Source organism: Sorex araneus, chromosome 6 (genome assembly GCF_027595985.1).
Source record: "Sorex araneus isolate mSorAra2 chromosome 6, mSorAra2.pri, whole genome shotgun sequence".
NCBI classification, from domain to species: Eukaryota; Metazoa; Chordata; class Mammalia; order Eulipotyphla; family Soricidae; genus Sorex; species Sorex araneus.
Genome location: NC_073307.1, coordinates 43,957,638 through 43,982,533, shown reverse-complemented (window position 1 = coordinate 43,982,533; position 24,896 = coordinate 43,957,638). Strand labels below are relative to the sequence as shown.

At 38.6% G+C, this 24,896-nt stretch overlaps 2 protein-coding genes across 9 annotated transcripts in view; one reads left to right on the top strand and one right to left on the bottom strand.

Moving 5' to 3' along the window:
- The first annotated feature begins 209 nt into the window (after positions 1–209).
- GPR151 (G protein-coupled receptor 151) lies at positions 210–1,430 on the top strand. The gene has a single exon (XM_004618182.2). It carries the CDS (start codon positions 210–212, stop codon positions 1,428–1,430), a length of 1,221 nt encoding a protein of 406 aa, XP_004618239.2.
- Positions 1,431–3,680: 2,250 nt separating this feature from the next.
- Positions 3,681–24,896, bottom strand: part of TCERG1 (transcription elongation regulator 1) — a 52,577-nt gene continuing 31,361 nt past the window's right edge. For 4 of the 8 annotated variants that reach the window (XM_055141737.1, XM_055141735.1, XM_055141740.1 and 1 more), the window contains 11 exons: positions 23,887–23,937; positions 22,330–22,465; positions 21,435–21,524; positions 16,951–17,069; positions 14,267–14,417; positions 10,490–10,654; positions 10,076–10,258; positions 7,592–7,771; positions 6,820–6,903; positions 5,898–5,998; positions 3,681–4,732 (listed from right to left, as the gene is read on the bottom strand). In XM_055141737.1, the coding sequence (XP_054997712.1) occupies positions 4,531–4,732; positions 5,898–5,998; positions 6,820–6,903; positions 7,592–7,771; positions 10,076–10,258; positions 10,490–10,654; positions 14,267–14,417; positions 16,951–17,069; positions 21,435–21,524; positions 22,330–22,465; positions 23,887–23,937 (1,462 nt within the window). In that variant the 3' untranslated portion in view covers positions 3,681–4,530. Of the gene's footprint in view, positions 4,733–5,002; positions 5,097–5,897; positions 5,999–6,819; positions 7,236–7,591; positions 7,772–10,075; positions 10,259–10,489; positions 10,655–14,266; positions 14,418–16,950; positions 17,070–21,434; positions 21,525–22,329; positions 22,466–23,886; positions 23,938–24,896 lie in introns of those variants that run through there. The other 4 variants (XM_055141736.1, XM_055141741.1, XR_008630670.1 and 1 more) reach the window with 3 other exon arrangements.

The window sequence follows — 24,896 nt, the reverse complement described above, 5'->3', positions numbered from 1 at the left end:
GCGTGGATCAAAAGCTTAGCCAGTAGTCTCTTAACCAGTCTGCTCACAGGAAATAAGCAAGGGGTGGGTCCAGAGGTGTCATTTGACACTGACCAGAGCTTATTTATTTCTTGTGCCAAAGAGAAAAAGACAAAACGCCTAACGAGGAAAGTCCAGGCTGGAAGAGGAGCTGCTGGCAGCTGCCCCTGCAGACCTCCGGCCCCAGCATCATGAACTCGTCTTTGGCTCACCTCCACTTTGCCGGAGGGTACCTGCCCTCGGACTCCAAGGACTGGAGGACCGTCGTTCCGGCTCTCTTGGTGGCGGTCTGCGTGTTGGGCTTCGTGGGGAATCTGTGTGTGATTGGCATCCTCCTTCACGGTGCCTGGAGAGGAAAGCCTTCTATGATCCACTCCCTGATTCTGAATCTGAGTCTGGCCGATCTCTCGCTGCTGCTGTTTTCTGCACCCGTGCGCGCTACAGCCTATTCCAAAGGCATCTGGAGTCTAGGATGGTTCATCTGCAAGTCCTCGGACTGGTTCATGCACACATGCATGGCAGCCAAGAGCCTGACGATCGTTGCGGTGGCCAAAGCATGCTTCATGTACGCGAGTGACCCAGCTAAGCAAGTGAATATCCACCATCGCACGGTCGGGTCAGTGCTGGCGGCCATCTGGGCTCTGGCTAGCCTGCTACCACTGCCGGAATGGTTCTTCAGCACCGTCAGGCACCAGGCAGGTGTGGAGATGTGTCTTGTGGAGGTACCGGCCATGGCCAGAGAGTTCATGGCAATGTTCGGTAAACTCTACCCTTTCCTGGTATTCTGCCTTCCGTTACTCTTTGCAGGCTGTTATTTCTGGAGAGCGTATGGCCAATGTCAAAAGCGAGGGCCCAAGACTCAGAACCTGAGAAACCAGATGCGCTGCAAGCAACTCACTGTGATGCTGCTCAGCATTGCTGTCACCTCCGCCATCCTATGGCTCCCTGAGTGGGTGACATGGTTGTGGGTCTGGCATCTGGATGCCGGCAGTCGGCCCCCACCACAGGGCTTTATAGCTCTATCTCAAGTCCTAATGTTTTCCATCTCTTCAGCAAACCCTCTTATTTTTCTCCTGATGTCAGAGGAGTTCAAAGAAGTCTTGAAAGGTTTATGGAAATGGATGATAACCAAAAGACATCCAACAACTTCAGAGTCTCGGGAAACACCGGCTGGTGACTCAGAGGCCCCTCCTGACAATGGCCTGTTACCAGAGTCCCCAACGTCCATGCCAGAGAGAGAGAAAGCAGCTTCGCCCTCCTCCAGCAAAGACAACAGCGAGAAGGCAGAGGTTCCCACCCTCCCTGACGTAGAGCAATTCTGGCAACACAGGGATGCAGTTGTGTGCACGCAGGACAGCGACCCCATACCCTGGGAACATGAGGACCAAGAAACAGGAGCCTGCGGTAAATAAATTCTAAAGACAAATTCATGTGATTCTATGTATTTGTACCACTACTGATCAATATCGCTGACTGTACCATGTAAGCAGGATCCAAGTATCGCCACTAAGAATGACAAAAAGGCTGTGTTTTCAAAATGAGCAACTGAGATGAATTCAAAGTGAGCAGAGCAGGCAGATCACTGTTAGGAGCGACATTTGAGTTTCAGAATTCTGACCTGGCTGTCCCCAGAATCATGCTGTGTGGAAGCTGTTTCTAGGCGATGAGAGCCCAGCATTTTGCCACTGGTTCAGAGGGGACTTAGGTGCAGTTGTCCCTCCTGGGGTAGAGCTTTCCCTGCAGACTCAAGTCTGGCCCTTTATTTCTTCCTGAACCTGCTCCCTCACATGTATCCAGCAAGCTTTTAGAGTCAAAAGCTCAAAATCTACTTCCATGTAAAATCATTAACACATTAGTGAAATCTTAACAAGAAATCGTGTAAGTATGCTAATTTATTTGATGAAAAACATACATAATTTTCATGATTGCAACAGTAAGGAAAACCACCTCTGTTATTCTAATTTGTTATTGTGCTCTCATTTTAAATGGTGGCTGTTTTTGAGCTTGGTTTAAGTAAGTTCAAATCTGACCATATACTAATACCTGCTCACTGATCACTTCAGTGCGGCATGGGGGGGAGGGCGCAAGTGTGAGAAAATAATAAACTAGATTTTGTGTCCCCAAACATTTTAGCAGTGTAATTTGCATAATGTGCAGTAAAACTTCATTTATGGACAGGTAAAGCACACCAAATAAAAGTTATGACACATTTCTCCCACTAAACAGACTAACATTCATCCACATTCCATTTCCTTTGTAAAGGAACTCTGGCTATTTTCAGAGGGGTTGGGTCCCCTTAGAAAAAAAATGCCCTTTAGGGCAAGCAATGGGTAAGCTAGAATTAAAAAAAAAAAAAAAAAAAAAAAAACCTCAGCCTAGGAGTGTTGTTTTGTTTTTCAAAAGTCTTTTTTTTTAACACAATAAATAGCACTGTTTTGTCTGGGACTCATGTAAAGATCATGTAAAATATAATTTAATCCAAGTGTTAAAAAAATTGTTTGTGATTTGTCTTACATGTAAAATTTTACCTGCCGAGTATCTGAGTTCATTATGTTCATTATATGTAGTAAATGCGGGCTATATGCTTGCATTGTCTGACATTTTAACTTGTAAACAAATAAAAAGCTTTACCTCAGATAATTTAGATTTTAAAGCTGCCTCTGTTCTGAATGCTCCTTTCAAAATGATCACTTGGTGAAACAGAAGGAGTTAAATGCCTAGGAAATTAGAATATGCGTCACCAAGCCTTTCTCTTCACACTCCTCTGTGAGAAACAGAATGCAGTCCTGCAGGCAGCTACTGTGTGGAAATCAGATGAACAAAATAACGCATTCTAGAAACTTCACCAGAGACAACATTTATGTAAAAGTTATAACTTTTAAAATGAAGCATCTGCATTTCACTCTTGACAGCCATTCAACAGACTTATGAAAATAAACTTCAATAAGAGAAAAAAAAAAGGAGGGGGAGGGGGAACCTACATATCTTGTTACTAAACAGTTTCACAGTTTCAAACTGATCACCAATTCCAGCTTTCTACATCCAGCACTCCACTTTCAGTGCCCCTTAACATGTTTCAACTAAGGATCAAGTACCACACACGAATATTTGTAACTGTATGTTTCTATGCACACAAAACTACACATCTGCTGGTATTTCTTCTTCTACTGCAATCATGTTTGCTATATACGAGAAGAAAGAAAATAAATTGTCATATTAACACGGTTTTCTTAAAACATTTTATTCATGTAGTACTCCAACTACTCAAACTAAAAATCTAGAAGGGCTGAATAGAAGGATCTTTTTTGAACTTGAGAGGTAAAACTAAAAAAGTGACTGGGAACCAAGGAGGGTAACTGCACGCTATCATGTGTAGGACACCCTAGAAGAGTGCCCGAAAGGTGCTCACCACCAAGGCTTCACTGTAGAAGACAAAAACAAGGGAACAGCAGGAAGCAGTTTTCTTGTACTGCAGAACAATGGATATTGCTAAGAGACCGAGCACCAAAATGACTGTGTATAGACACCTCCCCCTTAATACAATTGATTATATTCAAAATTTTCAAAACTAATACTCAAGACAATTTTCTCTGAGCCAAATTACTTGTCGCTTGTAAAAAAAGTCTTTATAAATTATGTAATAATCATATACAATCCACATATATAAAAAGCGTTGGTTTATTGTAGTTCAAATACATAAACTGAACATTCAAACATTTTAAAATTAAACTTTAGAAACAAAAGTTTAACATTCGAACGGGAGTATAGTTTACAGAGAATATCCAGAAAGGTTATTTATTTGTTGTCTAACCCAGAATATTGACAAAGATCACTTAATGGTAAATAAAATGTGTTTAACCAGCAGTCCTATTTGGGCCAACATAATAGTTATGACCGTGGTTCCATACCTGAGAAGAAATTACTAAATAAATCTTCTCTTGGCTAAATGAGACTTGGTCTATAATTCAGAGGGGGTAATCAAAGCACGTAAGTGAACAAATAAAACTAAAATGTTCTTTAGAGACAAAAGTATGTCCATTATAATAACCTTAGTCTCTGGAAGATAAGGATTCAATATTCAGTGTTATCTCTCTTACCCGCTTTAAAAAACAAAATCAAAACAAACCCAAATTTAGGTTTTCTTGGAGTCTGTGGTACGGTATTTGCATCTTGCAAGTATAAACCACAAATGCTCTTACATCTTGCATGTGTAACACTGCTAGAAAGAAAGTCACCAGTCACTGACTTCCATACCTCGGAGGGATGATTTTTAGTTTCAATATTTTAGATTTACTAGAGACAGCCTATATTTGAGTATGTATGTCAGTCATGCCACACAAAGAAAAGCATAAATATTTCCAAAGTGTTCTCTGTCCAGAAACTGTTCACAAATGCTTCTCCTTCTGTCAGATGGTTCTGCAAAAGTTTGACTAATGCACGTACATATAAAAACCTGAAAATTGGCTCATGCAAGCGTTCTGAATAGATACCCTCTAAGGAGAGTATCCAGAATTATTTCGTTGATCGCCTCGTGGGCTCAGAGGCTGTGGGAGGTGGGGGTGGACCCCGGCGGTCCAGGTCGTCCACATAGGCCACGATCAGTTTACGCCTCTCCTCTGGCACACAGTCCAGTACTAGATACCGTTTGTCATTCTGCAAGATTTTTTCTACATCTTTCAGGTGCTGGTCAGATTCCTGGATTAGCTTTTTGGATCTGGAATAAGAAAACAAGTTCAAGAATTACTGACTGCTGTTCACAGGTCTTTTAGAAATGAGCTGGAAATGTCCATCTAGTTCCTAATTGTGTTTCCATTTTTTTTTTTTAAAAGAAAAATTTCACTGCAGTGGTCACCTTTGTAAGTCGCCTCAGCAAAGACTCCAAGGAGTGAAAGGGCCTCAGAAGCTGAATTACCCTCCCACCCCTACTGGTGGTCCCTCCAGATCAGGGCTGAGGGTGGGTGGGTAAATCTTGCCCGTGCTGTACCTGTTCTGTGGATGAACAGAGGACTTCAGTCTGCGGGGCTGCCAATCCCAGCATCTTTCACAAGCTTTCACTTTCACATCTTTCACTAAATTAACTATAAAAATGTAGAAAGAAGTCTTACTTCACATCTAGTTTAAAAACCCAAGCTGATGCAAAACATTAAGGATCCTGACCAAAAATTCCAAATGACGAAATACCTAAAAACCACACCCTCAGCACTATCTATCCTCCCGTGCACATACCCTTCATTGAAATGTTTCCAATTTTTCTCTTACAGAAAGAAAGCCGAAGCATGAAACAAAAATTGATTCCTGCATACTGACTGCTAAGCCATGTCAAAGTGTTTCCCTGATGAGTAACTGTTGGGGATATGGTATAGAGAAATCTTGTTTTAAAACACTGATTTGGTCTTTTAAAAGGATCCAGCAAAAACTGCTTTCCTCTGGAGGAAGGGAGATGAGTTTTGCTGAGCTGAAATTAAATAATTCCAAGCTTTAGAATGGTGTTCACAACTGAACAGTCTTCAGAGGAGGCAAAGATAATGCTGAAAAGTTATGAAGTCTCATCATGAACTATAATTCTTTTATAACTGAGGGCAATTCTAAAAAAAGCAGTGAAGGTAAAACAAAATTATGTTTAAAAACCTGGATGAGTGGGTGACACAAAATAAGAACTGACATCTGGGCCCTTTCTTTAAAAAAAAAAAAAGAAAAAAGGAGGGGGAGTGTGGGGCACAGGAGAGCAAGAGACTGTATTTGACCTTTGATCAAGTTGATTCTTCTCACTCTTAAAAATAATGCCAATGTGTGTGTGAATGCAAAGTATGCTTTTGGCCATTAGAGTAAGAACTAGTAAAGACGATGAGTGCTGATATGAAACATTTCATTATACACACCTGTATGTTATGAATTTGGTCTCTTTCAAAAGCGTCCTGAAGTCGGCTTTGGCTGTGATGTATTTGTCTCTGATATATTCCTCAAATTCTCTCTGCTTTTTCTGCAAAGAAACAGTAATTAGAAAATTAAATCTAATTTTAAAATTAGTATCAATGCCTTACTGAATCAGTAATTCCTAAGTCAGGCCTTAAAAGCCTTAAAGAAAAAGAGCAAAGGGTCAATTTCTGTTCATAGAAAACTCATTAAAAATCGAAAGTAAAAGTTAAGTGTGTTTTCCCTATAATATCTGTATCATTAGGAATAAAGACATAATTTAGATATTTACCAGCTATAAAACAATACTCAAAACTTCCATCATACTGAGCCGTTAGCTTTTCTAATAAGGGAATAGTAATAATGGGCATAAATTCAGAACTTAAGAAACTCAACCATACAGGGTCCACTATTTCTATCCAACAACAGAATTAGGAGAGGAAGAATATGAGATCAGTGGGGGATTTGGATTCTAGATTTAGAGAAGCCAAACCAGAGACAAGACCAAAGAAATCAGAGCAGACCAGAGAATCTACAAACAAGACCCAAGGATCCGAACGATCCTAACAAGCTATAGGCATGCTCTGGTGCGCTGAGGGCCAGTACTGCCATCTGCATCTACCAAGGACCTGAGCGAGCACACCGGAAACAAAAAGTGCAGCTTTAATCTCTAAGATTCAAATTACCTGTTTGCCCCAAAGGTTAGATATTTAACGTTTCTACTACCCAATCTTACTACTGTCTCATGCAAGAAATATCATAAACACAAAACTCAGGCTTACTTCTCATAGATGTTGAACAACGACTTCTTTATTATGTCGAGTGCTACCAATTAAGCATATAATTCATATTTATAAATTACAGTAAATCTCAAACAAATCCACTTACCCTGTCACTGGAGGAGAATTTAATGCATCGAGGGTCTTCCTTAATGATTTTTTTTACTTCTTTCCATGTGGATGTTAAGGTAATCTTCGGGAAAAAAAGACAGATAAAAAAAAGAACCATAAATATAACTCACTTTCACGGTAAGAGCCAAACCGCAGCACATACAATACATACATAATATATAACACACTGACCTGAAATATCTTGTTATGCCCAAGTGTAACTGGACTAGTTAGGGACAGGGAAGCAGCTCTAATGCAATTTCGTTTTGTTGTCTTGCCACAAGAGTTATTTTCATGGCCATACTTTCAAGGTGGCCTAAGACAATCAGCTGCAAACCCTGTATCTCCATGGGCAACATCATAACTTCTGAAGAAACCATCACCAAAAAGAGAGCAGATAAACAGGAGCAAAACCTGGACAACACAGTGTACAAATTGGCCCCCAAAGGAGGAGGTCATGGTACCAAATAGAAAATGGAGCAAAAGAAGGACTCTATTAAAACTATCATTGGAGGGGTCAATGATCACACACAGTTAAGGCACATTTTGAATCACTGTAGGAAAGGTGAAAAAAAGAAAATTGCAACAGGAAATAACTTCTAAATATTAGAAATGCCATCAACATTTTACTTAAAAAAAAAAAAGTCAGAAATCCTACAAGTTCCAGTAATGAATCTAAAAATCATGATTCTGAAATCTTTATAGTGTTTTATCTGAAATCATTGAGGAAAATTCCTCTTAGCTAAAATAAGAAAGAAAAAAAAACTTACTGCAGAAGTTTCATCCAGAAGTTGCCTAAAGTGCTCCCTCTTCTTTTTGGTAAGTGCTTCAATGTGTTCGTTAAAAAGCTTCTCTTTCTCCTCTCTTTCCAACAAGGACCCAGATTCCCAGCGGTGATCTTTCCGGAGAGTTCTCCGAGTATCAGACCACGACACATCTGAAGAACGAACCTAAAACAAGAGCAGTGAATAGATCACCAGCCTGATTCACCTTTCCATACTCAAAGAGAGGCTCATTTATTTCGTTTAGTAGTTAGATTTTGTAGAAGTGTCTACTGACTCCATCTCATCTGCCATTTAAAAAAATCTCATCCCGGGGCTGGAGTGATAGCACAGAGGGTAGGGCGTTTGCCTTGCACGCGGCCAACCCAGGTTCGAATCCCAGCATCCCATATGGTCCCCTGAGCACCGCCAGGGGTAATTCCTGAGTGCAGAGCCAGGAGTAACCCCTGTGCATCGCCAGGTGTGACCCAAAAAGCAAAAAAAAAAAAATCTCATCCCTCCCAGAGATCACCTAAGTTATCAGGTGAAGAGGTGAAGAGGTAGGGAAAGATGAGAAAACACACCCCCCACCAACCGGGATCCTGGAGGGCTTGAATAGCATGTACACATATGTAAACAGTAACATCTTACCAACTGTGAGTAGAAAAACGAATACAAATATTCTACTCACAGCTGGTAAATGAAGAAATATACCGGGTCTTATAGCACTAAGCAATTCATGGGGAAAAAAAAAGATGTTATCTTAAATTGAAACTTCCAACAACATACTCAAAGCTGTACTTCTTAGCGTTAAGCATTATCACAGTTCAAAAGACAAATTAACAGAAGTCATGGCAGATCTGATTGGGTCATCAGCCAGCAGAAAATAAGTTTTCATTGTTGGCTTACTCAAATCACACTCCGCCAATATGAAGAAACAGGGGAAGCCAAAAAGAAAGCTAGGAAAGAAAAATGAAATTAACCAACAACCGCCAAGTATCTAAATCACTGTCAGGTAAACAACTGTGCTCAATAATAGAAATAGCAAAATACCCAAGATGTTCCGAGCCCTTCCTTCAAAGGGCTTGTCTTTTAAGGAAGAGAGGCATGCAAGCAAATAATCTCAGTAACATGGAGTAGTATGCCAAAGTACCCACTGAGCATCAGGGTGGCAGAAGAAGAGTGAGATCAAAGCTCACTGTAATCTGAGCTAGATAAGTGACGGTCAGTCTTCCTAAAAAGATACTTGATTCAAGTTTGCCACGGCAGTGGGAAGTTAAAAGCATCTGATGGAGGCACTAGGAGTATGGGGCAGCACTGTCTTGCAGAGGTGAGGCCTGGGCTCCATCCCCAGCATCACAAATAAGTATTCTAGGCGGAATCACTAACATAAACAATGATGAGATTCATTAAAGTATGGAATTATTAAAGATTAAGTTCAGCAAGCCTGGACATTAGGGGACAGCTAATGAAACTGAAGAGAAAGAAAGGCGGAGAGTCAGGAGATGACCCTCCGTTATGTTATGTGAAGGAAGCGGAAAATGAAATACACTCGAGAATGCTCTTCTCTGAAAGCCAACAGGGAGAGAACAATCAAGACTTGCCTTTTAAAAGGGCTTCTATAACTGAGGAGCCAGAGCAATAGGACAATGGGTAGGGACTGACTGGGGTTCGACCCCTGGCACCCCTTATGTTTCCCAGAGCCACAAGGAATGACCTGTGATCATAAGTCTTTAGCACAACAAGCTGGGTGTGGCCCCCAAAGCAAACAAACAAAATGTTTCTGTAATGTTTCTGTAATTTACAATAATTTATGGAATAGGGCAGGGAGGGGAAAAATCAGAAAACTAGTAGTTATCCAAAGAACAGAAACAAGAAATTAAAAACAAATTAGCAGAAACAAGAAATCATGAGTTATGTCAAAAGTCCTGTTGCAAGACAAAAAAGAAACAGTAAGAAAGACGGTGACCAGAAGAAAAGGAAAACGGAAGTATGACAATAGAACACTGATAATTCACGTAAAAGACAAATCTTACTCTACTGCACATCTGAACAACTCTGGGCAATGGGCAAGGGCTTTCAGAAATTTCAGCTTGTCTCCTGGGTCAGTACACCTCCAAATACATCTCGTATCATCGACATGTACCATAACTGATCATCAAAATACTGGCCCTGAATATTGGCTGAATAGAGAAGTTCAGCACACTACATATCACCACTGCATAAAATGTTGTAATTTGAGTTCCATCAAACAATAAAAAGCAGTTTTATGCCTAAAAAAGTACACTATATATATATATATATACACAAAACATGTTACATAACTAGTTTTTCCTATTCTAATGGTTCCAGTAAGTCCAAAACTTTAAAGTTTTGTAAGTAGCTTACAAGTTATATCTTAGTCGACTTTAAGAATATTATAGTGCTGACTAATGAGGAAGTGTTATAATAGATTTCTAATGTCAAGAAAATAAGGAAAGGAATAAAATTTACCATGTCAGACAGAAGAGCCTTGAAATTCTGGATCGCTTCTTCTCGTTTGTGCTGTTCCCTCTCTCGATCTATTTCTTTAGTTTGTTCTGAACGAGCCTTTTGAACCTCTCTTTCTCGTTCTCGAAGGCTTGCCTCGATTCGGGCTTGCCTTTCAAGCTCCTTTTCTTTCTCTGAATCTAAATTCTACGAAAGTAAAAGTATACATTACTCTTCCTGACAAACTTCAACATGCGATGTTTCCAGAAAAGTAATAGCAAGTCTAACACAACACTTGAAAACTAGAATAGACTAGACCTATGCACTATATGGTATGTAACATGGCGTACCACACCAGGATGTGTGGAGTGCTTATGCATGCGCGTGAGTCAGGATTCTGAACAAGAAGAACTCTAAAGTGCAAGTAAACATACTCACCTTGGCTATTTTCTCTATATACTGCTTGAAAAGGTCCTCTCTCATAGAGGAGCTGTCCACTGCTTTGTAGCGTGGATCACTTTCTACTTTGTCTTTCACTTTGCTCCATCGAGACTGGCCATCCAAATGATGATTAGATAATAGTTCAAAGAAGTCTGATTTAATCTATATTCCAAAACATGTAGTAGGGTAGGGGGAAACAAACAATTTGGTATGAGAAATCTTCATGTTTACAACAGAAAAAAAAGTTCACTTACTTTTATGAGTATCATTTAGGAATGGAATAAGCTGCAATGAAGTAAGTATCAAAACTGCTCTTACAAGAAATTAAAAATCAATGCACCAGGGATGTGGTTCAGTAGGAGAGCTCATGGTAAGTATAAGGCCTTGGCAACACCCTCCCCCCTCCCAACATATTGGTTCTAACTTAAAATATACCAAATTCAGGAACTGGGAGACATAGTACAGCAGGTAGGGTGCTTGTCCTGCACAGAGCCGACCCAGATTCAATCCCCAGCATCCCATACGGTACCCTGGGCACGGCTAGGGGTAATTTCTGAGTGCAGAACCAGTAGTGACCAAGCATTGCTGAGTCTGGCACCAGTTTTTAAATTTAGACAAAAAATATATGAAGAATTGTAAGTAACAGTTTGTGCATTAGGAACTTTTTGAAAAGATCAGAGCTACAGTTATGAATTTCTCATAATTAAACTTATTTTTTGAATTTGCTTTTATTAATGAAAATTATCCATAAACCCAGTATTTTCAGGGCTGGAGTGATAGTAAAGCAGGTAGTGTTTTGCACGTGGCTGACCCAGGTTCGATTCCCAGCATCCATATGGTCCCCTGAGCACTGAGCCAGGAGTGATCCCTGTGCATCGCTGGGTGTGACCCAAAAAAGAAAAAAAAAAAACCAGCATTTTCTTTTCCTTTTTTTTTTTTCTTTTTGGGCCATACCCAGCGATACCCAGCATTTTCAGTGATTAGCACTGGTTTTTGGCCACACCAAGTGGTGCTCAGTACTTACTCCTGGCTCTACACTCAGGCTGAAATGTTTGAGGGAACATACGGGGTTCTGGGAACCAAATCAGGGTCAGTCACATACAAGGCACACACCCTACTTGCTGTACTATTTCTCTAGCCAGCCTTATCAGTTTACATCCCTGAATAGGAACTAGTTTTAATTTTAGACACAAAACCTATGAAGTAAAGAATTACAATGGTTTTTATATGTGAAATATACAGTAAACACTAAAAAACTTAACATCTTTTCACTGTAGACTTATCATAATGAAAAGTAAGCTGCTAAAATAGAAATCATTTACAGCACATATATCAAAAAATGCCAGTTATCATTATCAGTAACTCAAGGCCTTATTTTCCTGATTTCCTTCAATATAAAAAATTACAATATCTTAGGTTTAATTTACGTGAGAGTAGAAATAGTAGAAAGCACAATTTAACTTGTCCTCAAACATTTGAAATTTTGAAGTATCAACTTAATGATACTGTAACTAGAAAAAGAAAAAAAGTTTAGTCAATTTAAGAGAAGAAAGAAAAAGAAAAAGCCAACTTCCTCAGACATGCACTCCCACTATACTACCTCTTTGGCCCTAAAAATGTATTATATTGAACCCCTAAAAATGTCTGCTTCCATGGCCTAGTTAGTAAATGATTCCTGCATACTTTATACATTGGTTGATAGTTTTTCAGTAATTTCAAGTCTTTTTAAAATTTAGCAATGGTGCGAAGCAATACCTATAAAGAATAAACAATCAAAAGAAAATAATGCTCAATCTATCAGCTCTATTTAGATATAGTATCTATTTAAGTTTTACTTTAATTAACACATTCAGAGCACACTCTCATTAACTTCATAAAGATGACTAAAAAACTGTAAAGTACCAGACATGGAGGAGGCTAACATCACCACAGAAAGAGCAATTCTTTCCTACTCAGGAATTCAACAATAGTGGCACATCAGTGATTGACAGCTATCAGACTGAACTGACTGACAGACCGCAAAGCACCAACTGTTAAGTCTATCCACTTGTTACAAAACAGAATACATAAAAGTTACAAAAAGTATTCATGAGAAGAACATAAAGGTATAAAATCAAACATACGATATCAACTGGATTTTATTTGGCTTTCTTTAGTCAAAGTCATTATGAAAGATCAAAAGTACCAAGCAATTCATTAACTTGATTCTAACTCAACATACATGTGTAACTCAATTTTGTAAATTTCCTCTGAAAAAAATCCACAGCTCTAGGAAGATTGTGAAATAATTTTGGAAATATCTACTTTAACACGTTGATGCCAGTTCTGCAAGCTGCGCTATAATTAAATCATATTCAAGTGAGTTACCAGTGGTGTATATTTCAGTGAACATATAAGAGTCCATAAATCTGAAATACAGAGATTTTTCAGGTAGTCTGACAAGTTCCTTTTTTTAAATATCATTTTATTTTTAAAGGAAATTTTTTTCTCAACAAGAGTGGCTTTAGCAACTGCTTGCAGCCATGTCTCTAGACTGTGAACTAAGCCATTGCCCCATGCTGCCCCATGATGGGAAAATGATGCAATTTCTAACATAAATCTCCCTGGACTTAATTACTAAAATACTAAAATACAGAAATCCTAACTCTCGAGGCTGCAATAGCTTATCTCGTCATTCTCAGCAATGGAAAACTAATTATCAAATGCTTCCTTGTCAGTAGGACTGTTTTTTGGGGGGGAAAGTCCAACAACAATAGTGAGTTTTGTGTTGAAATATGGAATGTAATCAAGGTAAAGAGAAAATGAAGTGAAATTTACCAGCTACGCAGGCGGGGGTGGAGGGGTGGGGGGGGTGGGAGGTATACTGGGGGTTGGTGGTGGAATATGGGAACTAGTAAAGGGACGGGTGTTCGAGCATTGTATAACTGAGACATAAGCCTGGGAACTTTGTAACTTTCCACATGGTTATTCAATAAAATAAATAATTTTAAAAAAAAAGAGTGGTTTTGTTCTTGAATCATTCCTCTTTCTCACTCCCCCTTCGGTCCTGGGCCCACACCCATCAGTGACCGAGGGCTATTCCTGGCTCCATCCTCTGAGTGACCCTTGGCCGTAGTGGGGGTTCAGATATGGTGCTGGGAATTCCTATACTACCTCTCTGGCTCTTGACCACATTTGCTTTTCAAATCTGCAGTATTTTTCAGCCTGAAGAAGAAACCGACTTAAATATTAAAGCTTCCAAAGTTATTTCTTTTACATTCTTGATGCTGCCAGGGGCTGCAAGCTCTGAACACTCACCCACACGGGTGCTATCACCCTCCCAGAAGCATAAGATCCTTCCCATTCCTGACACTGCTGTCGAGTGACATTTGGAATACATTAATCTTTAATAGCTGACCTTTAATTCTAATAAGCAGTAATTCATATGTAAGATATGTTTACCAAAAGACAGAAAGTCACTCAAACGGTTATCTTTCAGAGGGCAAAAAGATAAAGCTTTTTGAAATTTTAATGTTACCACCAATCAAAAGTTTTGAAATAACAGCACCAGTGGACAGGTCTAACAATCAGTTCTTAAGTTCATATTAATAAAATTTAATGTGAACCTATGCAGTTCAGTGCAGGTACTGAAAGACCATGTAAGTAAAGTGATAGAATTCACCCACATAATAAATTCTGCTGTTTATCCCTGTAGTGAGATGAGAAACGGCAACTAGTTTAGCTCCTTCCTATCACACTCAGGTAACTGCACCACTGGGACTAAGTCCATCTTACCTTCTCACCTCTGGTCTTCGAATCTTCTTTCTCCTTCTTCCTTGCAGCCGCCACAAACTCATTAAATAAAACTTCTCTATCTTTCATCTTTTCAATTGCTTTAAATCTTGAGTCTTTAGCATGCTTAGCTGCAAATTCACTAAAGGTAACTCTGTAACAAAACAGCAAAGCAAGCTAACTTTGATGGAGGTACTTTTGTTTGTACACAGGTATAGCAAACAATACTGTTTTTTCCACCAAGACTGCCAGAGAGACTAGGTCCCAATATCTAAGCAGTGAATAATGAACAGCATAAAACAGAAAGGCTGAAGGGTAAAAATGAAGTTAAAGATTTGATAAAGTGTTAAGGGAAAACACATATTATTTGAACACCAAAGTGGAAGGACTTGTGTGCCTCAGTGGCTCATCTATGCCACCCCAAGAAGAGATTTAGTCCTGTTTCCAGCTAAGTAAGTTTTGCTTCACAATCAGCTATAAAACAGAACAAAATGAATAGCGCAATTATTTATGTCAAGAAGCAGCTAGGAAAATTAGAATAAGACTGATGTCTGACGTGTCCTCTACTTTGCAACAATTCATAGGGTGCAGAGACACAATTAAGAGTAGGATGAATAGAAGCAGCAAAAATTTTAGTCTGAGTACTAAAAGAGCAGGGTAGAGTCATAGAAAGGAATTCCCCAGGAGCAGATGGGAAAGGCAAAGATGCTGAAGATCAGGGAAACAGCACTTCTGATTGTGAGCCAAGTTAGGCTGTGGGGAAATATATTAGACAAGAAAGCACACAAAATGAGGAGAAGAGAAATACATTCCACTTTCTGAGATCTATATGAACAAAGCATAAAATCAGGGGTCTGAGGGACTGTCTCAGGGGCAGAAAGTAGCTTTTTACAAGTGTGAGGCCACAAGCTCTCTCCCCAGACCGTCACACACACCCAGTGCCACCCCTGCAGTTGTTTCAGACCCCGGGCACCACAACAGAAGTCTCAGAGCCCCACAGCCAGGGCAGGAGACCCCACCAGCATGTGTGTGTGCACCTTAGTTGTGCTGTCCTGGACAGCACTATGGTCAGAATATTTTTATTTATGCTAGGCAACTGCAACACCCCCACAAGAGCATGTGTGTAAGTGTGTATCACACATACCCAGGTATATGTGATCTCAGCACCTCTGTCCCAAATGAAATAAACTGCAATTAGAAAAAATAATGAAATGAAGGGCGAGAGAGAGAGAGAGAGAGAGAGAGAGAGAGAGAGAGAGAGCACCTGTCTTGCACATGGCCAACCCATGTTCAATCCCCAGCATCCCATATGGTCCCCCAAGCCCACTGTAATTCCTAAGCACAGAGCCAGGAGCAACCCCTTGAGCACTAACAGGTGTGGTCCAAAAAACAATAAATAAAGTGCTAGGAGTATCACTAATTTTGTTTATCACTATGTGTGTCAGTATATTTGTTTCTAGATGGGTGCTCAAGGCTTATTCCTGGCTCTGCACACTCAGGGATCACTCCTGGTGGAACTCAAGGAACAACATGTGGTGCTGGGAACAGAACGTGGCTTGGTCATGTAAAAGGCCACAGCTGCCACAGACCCCCAGAAACTCCAAGAATTTACCCTGTGATTTTAAAAACCCTCCATGTTCTGAGGTGTTCACTGAGACCCCATAAAATAATACCTCTATCACAACCTAAGATCAACACTGCCATGACTAAAACTATAAAAGAAAAATCAATTCCCGTGCCAGAACTATTATGTATAACATCACCACTTAGCTGAAATTCCATATTCACGTCAGTAAGTTATCTATTTCTGCCACACCTGGCAGTGCTCAGGGATCACTCCTGGCATGCTCAGAGGGCCCACATGGATGCTAAGGATGGAACCCAAAACTCACTACATTATCTATCACTCCAGCCTCCAATAAGTTACCTATGTTGCTTATCTTTCCTTATTGTGTAAAACTGTGCCGAAATAATAAAACTCTTTGAAAAACTATACATATATGCAACACACACAAAATATTGCAATTATATATTTAAAGTATTTCTTCAGATCACTGCATGTAGTTAATACATATTATTAATTGAAAATGGCACACAAAACTATCATCTAGATACTCAGAATATTCTTAAAGGTACCTCATCACTTTAAATAAAAAAAAAATGTTCTTGTCCTGCAATTCATGCACAAAACTAAGACAGAAACAGATTTTCAACCATTTCCCAGTTTCTAAAGACAAAAGCTAATTTCTGTGTGAAAGTATTTGAAACAAAGATGCCCTTCTTAAAAACCAATGTAGGGGCTGGAGCAGTAGCACAGCGGGTAGGGTGTTTGCCTTGCATGAGGCCAACCCAGGTTCGAATCCCAGCATCCCATGTGGTCCCCTGAGCACCACCAGGGGTAATTCCTGAGTGCAGAGCCAGGAGTAAACCGTGTGTATCACCGGGTGTGAACCCAAAAGAAAAAAATAAAGGAAGAAAGAAAGAAAGATAAATAAATAAATAAAAACCAATGTAACTCACAGAGCACCATCAATTCCTCTAAAGAAAGTCTATACAGTAAGAATGTAAATTAGAAAAGCAAAACTAATGATCAAATTAAGTTTTATATTCAAATACAGACGGTGAAAAATAAAATAATGTAACTGATCTTTGGCTAAAGTGCATACTGGCAGAGATGATACACATACCTTGGATTAAATTTTGCTTCTTCCATCATTTTTTTGAATTCTTCCTTGGCTTGCATTATTTTGTTTTTCTTTTCCCTACGTTCCTCCTCTGCCCTGGTCTTTACATACTGATCAAATACCTACAAAAATAAAGAATTTGACAAGTCAGGTAATTTTACCCACCAAATTATGGATTCCATAGAAAACAACAGTCACTACTTTTTCCAAACTACAATAAGAAAAATGTATTAATTACATAGAATTCAATTTTAAGTTTCAACTGATAGATAAGTTTAAGCTTCCTTAACAGATAACAAGACTTCTGCTTAGGCTTCCATTAGCAAAAAAAGGTTAAAAGTTCTTTTAATTTTTATTTAACTTAACTGCAAAATAAATTTTTTTTTTTTTCAGTTGAGCATCCCAACTCAGTGTTAAGTTTTCTGGGTTTTGAGTCACACCCAGTGATGCTCAGTGCTTACTCCTTGCTGAGCTCACGGATCACTCATGAAGGGCTCTGAGGACCATATGAGCGGTTAGGGTTCGAACCCAGGTCACTCACATAAAAAAACAATGCCCCTACCTGCTGTACTATCGCTCCAGCTTCCTTCTAAGTCTGTTCTGGAAGAAAAATTACCATAATATATCCACAATATATACCCACTGCACCATCTCTCCAGACCCCTATAATTTAATTTTGTTCCTGTGCTTCTTTTTAAGACATGATTGCTTTTACCAAAGCTAATCATGATTTGGGGCTGGACCAATAGCACAGCAACGAGCAGGGCGTTTGCCTTGCACGCGGCCAACCCAGGTTCGATTCCTAGCATCCCATATGGTCCCCCCAGCATGGCCAAGATAAATTCCTGAGTGCAGAGCCAGGAGTAATCCCTGTGCATCACCGGGTGTGACCCAAAAGGCAAAGACAAACAAACAAAACAAAACAAAAACACACTAATCATGACTTGTATCAATTTGATATCTCACCCTTTTATTTCAAGATAACGAAATTAAGAAGCAACCTACTACTACCACCTTCTTTGAACAGCAATGACACCAGAGGAATTTCATTTAAAGTCACAAACCAACAAAAGCAGAGAAATGGAAAAAGAAAAAAGAGTTAACTCTGAAAGCTGAAAAGCAGACGGTGAAATAAATACTGAAGGAGCTGGACAGGCAAGACATGATGATGCTAACCATTTTTTTTCCCTTACAGGAGAATCCTTGAACAGGTGAGAGATTATAACAATACCCGTAACAGAGAGGAGCACAGTTAGCAATAAGCCACCAAGGAAGCAATTCCTCACAGAGTTTGATGTAGCATCCACAGCCCACTCCTTGTACAGGCTGCCCTATGGGACCCTGGCGACAACTCATTGCAATGAACATTACTATGTGCTCATGCTTCTGTAATCTTAGCAGTCAAGCTACCGCAGGGACTTAAGATATGTGGGTACCTTAGGAAAGCTCCAGAGCTCAGAGACCAGGGTCCACCTTGATAAAGTCTTCATGCCATACACATCAATCACCTCCCCTAAGTTCCTCTAGGCCTTTTATTACTACTGTTATTATGTAGACCACAAATATTATTTTGTATGTGGCAAAACCTCAACATAAGAGTTATCCTTTTAGAAAATACTATGCAATACAGTATTGTTCACAAAGGGTACTATACTCCAAGATTTCACTATCTTGGGGAACAGTTTCCATGCTCGGTTTGTTAGGCAACACTTGGAATCAGCACCAGGGCCTCATACATGAAGGCAAGTGCTCTACCTCCTCAGCCCACTTCTTGTCCTGATCCAGGCCACCACGGTATGTTCACTTTGAAATATTTGAAAGACCTTTCAGGCTTTCATACATTTTCCTCCAAAATGTAAGTTTATAGAAAGTATGGGTGTGATATTGCCATCTGGTAAGAAAATATAAGTATCTGGCCTGTTTACAGGCTCTTAACTATATATAACTTCAGCGATTTCCTGCACAATAAAAGCCCCAGGAACCCCTTTTGCTATATCTGACTTTGTACCATTTCTGAAATAAAGAGGGAGAGAACAGTTTTCTGTTATTGATAACAAGACTTTCCAAGCTAGCAAGCTAAGTTCCTATGAGTGAAGGCCTCTAGGCAGCCATCGGATGTATGGGCTTACTGCCAGAGGAACCAACCCATAGATTAGAGGTTAAAATGGCCAGAACACACCCTTCATCACCCTTCCAGTACTTTCTACAGGGACAGGTGGCTGAAAATGAAGCTAAAATTGAGCCCCGTGATCAATGGTCAATATTTGAATAAACTGTGCCTATGTAACAATGATTTCCCCAAACCCCTAAACAAAAGTGTTCAGGAGTCACCTTTTAGGAGGACAGAGCACCCAACTCCTGAGAAGAGTATTCCTGCACTCTGGCTCCTTCCAGTTCCTGCTCTTTGGATCTCATCATCTTCTGCCCATCAATATTATTTGATCAATTTTTACGTAAAGGACCACTGAATATATTGTTTGCCTAAGTTATGAGAGTCTCGCTGATGTATCATCAAATATAAGGAGAAGATCATGGATTTTGTCACTGAATCCCACCAAGTGTGGTAACCCAGGAGGGCCTACCACTGTGCCTGGCCTCATTCCCCACCGTGGCCCCTCTCCCGGTTTTGGGCCAGGGATTACTCCTGGCCCTGTACTCGAGGGACCATATCCAGTGCTCGGGACAGAAACTGGGTTGGCTGTGTATAAGCTGGCGCCCTACCCAATGTACTATCATGTAGGTTCCTACACCTGGCATCTACAGTGGACACAAACTGAGAGTAAAACCTGATACTAATTCCAGGTATAATGTCAGAACTATGTAAATTGTAACATGCCCAGCACAGCCAAAGAAATGGTTGGTATTAGAAGAACACCATTTGATGTCTGTGTGAAGAAATAAATGGTTTTGCCTTTTCAAATGTCTCCATTATTATCTAATTCTCAAGTCAGTTAACAAAAATCTCAACAATCATGAGTAATTACAGTAGTAATAAAGTTCTATCCCTTATGTCAACCTAAGTAATTCTGACTAGCATATACTATCATCTGAAAATGAACCCAGGTCTCACCCACATCCCCGTCCCCAAAATAAGTTATTTTAAAGTATGAGAGAAAATGAGCTATCATGGTGGCCTGAATTAAGGTGTTAGCGTGGGAAATGAGGAATAAAGATTCAGAAAAATTTCGGGAGGCAGATTTTGCTGAGACTTGAAACAAGTTGGGAAAACTGAAGAATCAAGGTTGTTTAATAGATTACAATAGGAACATCAACTGAGGTGAAATTGGTATCATTTCACATAAATACTCGAATTCATTTGGAATGTCAGGTTTTACTACTGTGAGTACTGGAGTATACATCCAGCAGATTGCAATTTTCTGCTCTTGATTAGAATTCTACTGTGTAGAGAACTATTCCAACTAATAAATTCTAAGTATGAGAAATGGACACTACTATTATCAAAAGAATAATCTTGGTAGTTCTAAGAATATACATAATCTAGAGACAGAGTATGGGGAATACTGTCTGCCATAGAGGCACGGGGAAGGTGGGAAAGGGGGAGTATACCCGGGATATTGGTGGTGGGGAATGTGCACTGGTGGAGGGATGGGTGTTTGTTTGATCATTGTGAGATTGTAACCCAAACATGAAATAACTATCTCACTGTTATTGAATAAAATTAAAAAAAATTATACATAATCTTAGATAACCATGTACCTAAGATAGATACATGGTTTAAGACACCACTTTTCTAAGACCAGTGTGAGGGTGGTTCAGGTAATTCAGAACAGCACAAATTGTGTGATACTTAAGAGGAGGCAGCAATCACCAAGAAGATGAGTCACTGAATCATCATGGGAATAAATGGCAACTCAGTAATAAGGCAACTCTAGTTCAAAAGAGACCCTGATGTGTCCAATATTTCCATTTATGACGAATGGACCTTTAACAGGTGCCATTTAATACAGACTTTATATGGGACTGTGAGACAGAAGCCTATCTACTTGTTTTGAAATACTGTCTACCCACAATATCCACAAATTTGTATAAACTGGCATGTATACAAATACACAAAGATTACAAACCACACCGTTCAACAACAGTCTGATCTGTGGGTAGGATTTATAGATCTCCTGCACCCAATAAAATGTAAAAACTACATTTGAAATTAACTTTGAAACTTTTTACCTATAACCACAGTGAGGCAGAAGGACAAACGGTTCATAAGGTTACAGTATGCCCATATATATATAAAGGACAAATATCCAAGCATTTCTGAGTCAAAAATGTCCACAAGAAGGATGACTGTGTTCTAAGATATGAGACTGTCCCTGAATTCTATTCCTGGTATAACTTGCCCCTCCTCCAATTTTCCCCAATGCCATCAGAGGAGGCCCGAGACCACCATTAGGCACTCCGTGGTTATGAGCCAAAACGTAAGTTTAAAATGCCTGCATGGATATGTATTTCTTAAATAATATTTTTACCTGTTTTCTCTCTTTAGGATTAAGTAGTAAGTACCGAGGATCAAAAACTATCTTGTGTAATTCCTTCTCCCATGTTGAAAAAGCAGACACCTTCAAAATAAAAAAGGTATTGCCTCATAATTAAGTTTGCTCTAAAAACATAAAGGTCATATATTTTGCTTGAAATCTACAGGACATCTGTTTTAAAAGGAAACATAATAAAAACCATACTGAAGTTCCCATCACTAATAGATGACAAGCAGTGGGGATCTAGCAATAGAAAACTTCCACACTAATTGGCTCTGAACATTCCGATATTATATAGAAATAACACACACTTAATTACTCATTAAAATAACCACTACTGTGTGACATTTAAAAAATAAGTACATCAGAAAAAGCCTTGAAGATTTGCATTTTGATTTCCCATGCTTGCTCCTATCTTGAGAACTATGTTGTGATTTAAAATTAAACAATTTTACTTATTCAAATGAATCTGTGAATAGAACCAAAAGGCTGAAACTCCTTTTTTCAATTAAGTTTCATTCGTATCATAAAGTACCAGTTCTCCTTTAACAAAAAACCATTCTGAAGATATTAAAGGAAGAATTATGTATACTTTACCTCTCCTGGGCAGTCCGCCATTCTGTAATGTTAATACTCGTCTTACATTACTCACCAAAATTTAACGACTCAATAAATGTTAAATGTTATTTGTACTTAAAAGAATAGTAAAATGGCATTCAGTTAAACACATGATTAGCCAAGAAAAAGGTTGAAAGAGTACAGTAATTTGACAGGCTTCCCTTATCCCCCCCACATTATGAGCACTAACCTTAGATTTGACCTTTTAGCAAGACATATTTATATTACTTATACAAAACAGAAATATCTCCCCCAAAGATTGTTTTCTGACCCCTCTCTCTAGCAGCATGTCCTTGAACTGCTTCATGCGGGCCTCCAGAGGGACAATGGCCCTTTCTCGGGCAGCTTTAATTTCAGCTTCCATGGCGGCTTCTTTCTCTGAATCAATGTCTTTATTATCGTCTCTCCTATAAAAAATAAAATATAGCGTGTCAACTGAAAAATATTAAGAATCTTAAAAATCTTAAAATCAATGGGATATTCAAGACTCACTACTGAGCAGCATATTTTTGGCAAAAACAGATTATATTGAGAGTTCAAACTGAACTCTAAGGGATAAGCAGCTTTCATTATAATTGTAATAATAATTAATACTACTACAAATAATAAAGTTACAATGAGCTTCTATGGATGTTATAATGACTAGCTACATTGTTAGGAAAAGAGTATACCTTTACTGTGGTATCTCCCCTATTTTATATACATAATGAACTATCTTACTTAAAAACAAAAAACAAATTAAAAAAAAAAACCAAAATAACACCTTACTTAACATTGCAGTAGAACTCTATGTGTTAGAATCAAACAGCACAGAATTTAATTTTTAGTTCTTGAAATGATATAGAAAAAACAACCATAAAATATTTTATATTATATAATGCATAAAATATTTTAATCTAGGAAGATTGGGTATGTCTTAGTAATCTCAGCATTTAAAAAAAAAATAAAATTAAAGTATCTGCAAACGTGGCCAAGTGGACATGTGAGAGATATACCTTACCTACCTGACATTTTTTTTACTCACTTTCTGGGTGATAAGTTGAGATTTTTGAAGGACAGGTCCCAGAGAGCAACATAGGCCCAGGAGTAGTTAGGTGCCAATAGAATTGTTCATCAATGACTAAACTACTTCTTGTTCCTCAAAAAATGTAACTCAGGGCTAAGGATAGCCCTGATGCTGTATGTACTCAAGTGGAATTGCAAACGTAAAATCGAGTCACCTCTCAAAAGTGAGCACTATGAAGAAGGCCCGTTCATAAGAATAATCAGAAAGAGTAAGTAATGCAATGATAGCCAGGTGCGTTTGAGCAGATCTTCCTCCTTTTAAAATGATCTGCTAAGTATAAAAATAAAATTCATGTTCATGTTCCCTATGTAGAATTAAGGGAATTAGGAAAAGAGAACATTAGGAAATTTTAAAGCATGCTATACTGGAGACTGAAGGAAGGCAGCCCAGATTTAAAGGAAACTAAGGCTAACCCATACATATGCTAAGTGAGAGGTAATTAATTAGCATCTTAGGGAATGAATCAAAAGAAACAGAAGACATGGTCGGTGACCTGCAGGAACTTAGCGAGATTGTCTGTGACCTAAGATATGCACAAAACAAACAGGTAAAAGTAATTTGCCAAACAATATACCCTCTTAAAATAATTTAAGAACTTTAAATAAAGAGTAAAAGACATCCAAGAAATATAACTAATGAAAACAAATAATCTTTACAGAATTATGCTAAATAAAAATGTCACAATACAAACTATCACTATCTATCTCAATAAAAGAAATAAAGAAAAACTAAGCCAGGAAAAATAGGCTTTTAGCTTTGTACCTAAATAGAGAAGCTCGGGCAATCCACATAAAGGACTTCTTTGACATTCTCCTGATAAAAGCAGTTAAAAACCTTACAGAGTTGTCTATAAGAACAAACAATTAAAAACAACCTAAAAGTTTAACATTGTAGGAACAGCCAAAATTATGGTAAACAGAATGAATACAGTCATTTGTAATAATAAAGAAAAGAAATGTAGCATTCTAGGTCTTTTTAAGAACACAAAATTGGTTGATTACAAAAAGATATTTAGTCAAGAACTAAAAAAGGCAACTGCAAAAGATGAAAATAACTGTGTTACTATGGTAGAGTATGTGACTCTCTTTATTAGTTTAATTTAACATTGTTGCCAATGAAGAAATTTTAAAAAACAATTACCCTCCACAGAGGTTATCTTACTAATTTCTTTGCTATAATTTGGCTGCATTCAATCTGTCCTTTTCATATAAGGACTAAGATCAACCAGTCCCTAATGTCTTCAAACTTTCCTTTTTGCTGCTAAATAATGGTCCCATTCCTCCCCCACCCTCACACAAACACCCTATACCTCCCTTTTCCCCCACCCCAAATAACATTCATTAGTAATATTCACATTTTAACCCGCTCTAACAGTCAAACTAAAACTTTCACTTAGAGCATTATCTTGAGCATATTCTAACACAGGTTCCTCTAGACCAGGCAGTCATGACTAGACTTCAGGTCTAGGGAATGACTAGTATATAAGAGAGAAATATGTGATTGTACATATATTTCTAGAAAGGTGTCTGTTTAGGAAATATATTAGGGAGAAAATTAACATTTTTATAAAGCTCAGGTCTAATAAATGCCCACAAATAATTGCTAAATTAATTCATAAAATGTCATTTGGCTTCATATATTTAAATAACCAAATCTTTAGTAAATCTAGAAACACAAGGATACCATTTCAATATTCTCAAGCAAAGTCAGGCCTAAAAGGGCAATTATTAACTTCTGTCTCCTAACAACACACACATTACCTTTCTCAGTCA

Coding starts and splice junctions, on each gene's coding strand:
- GPR151 (XM_004618182.2), top strand. CDS start 210: ATGAACTCGTCTTTGGCTCACCTCCACTTTGCCGGAGGGTACCTGCCC.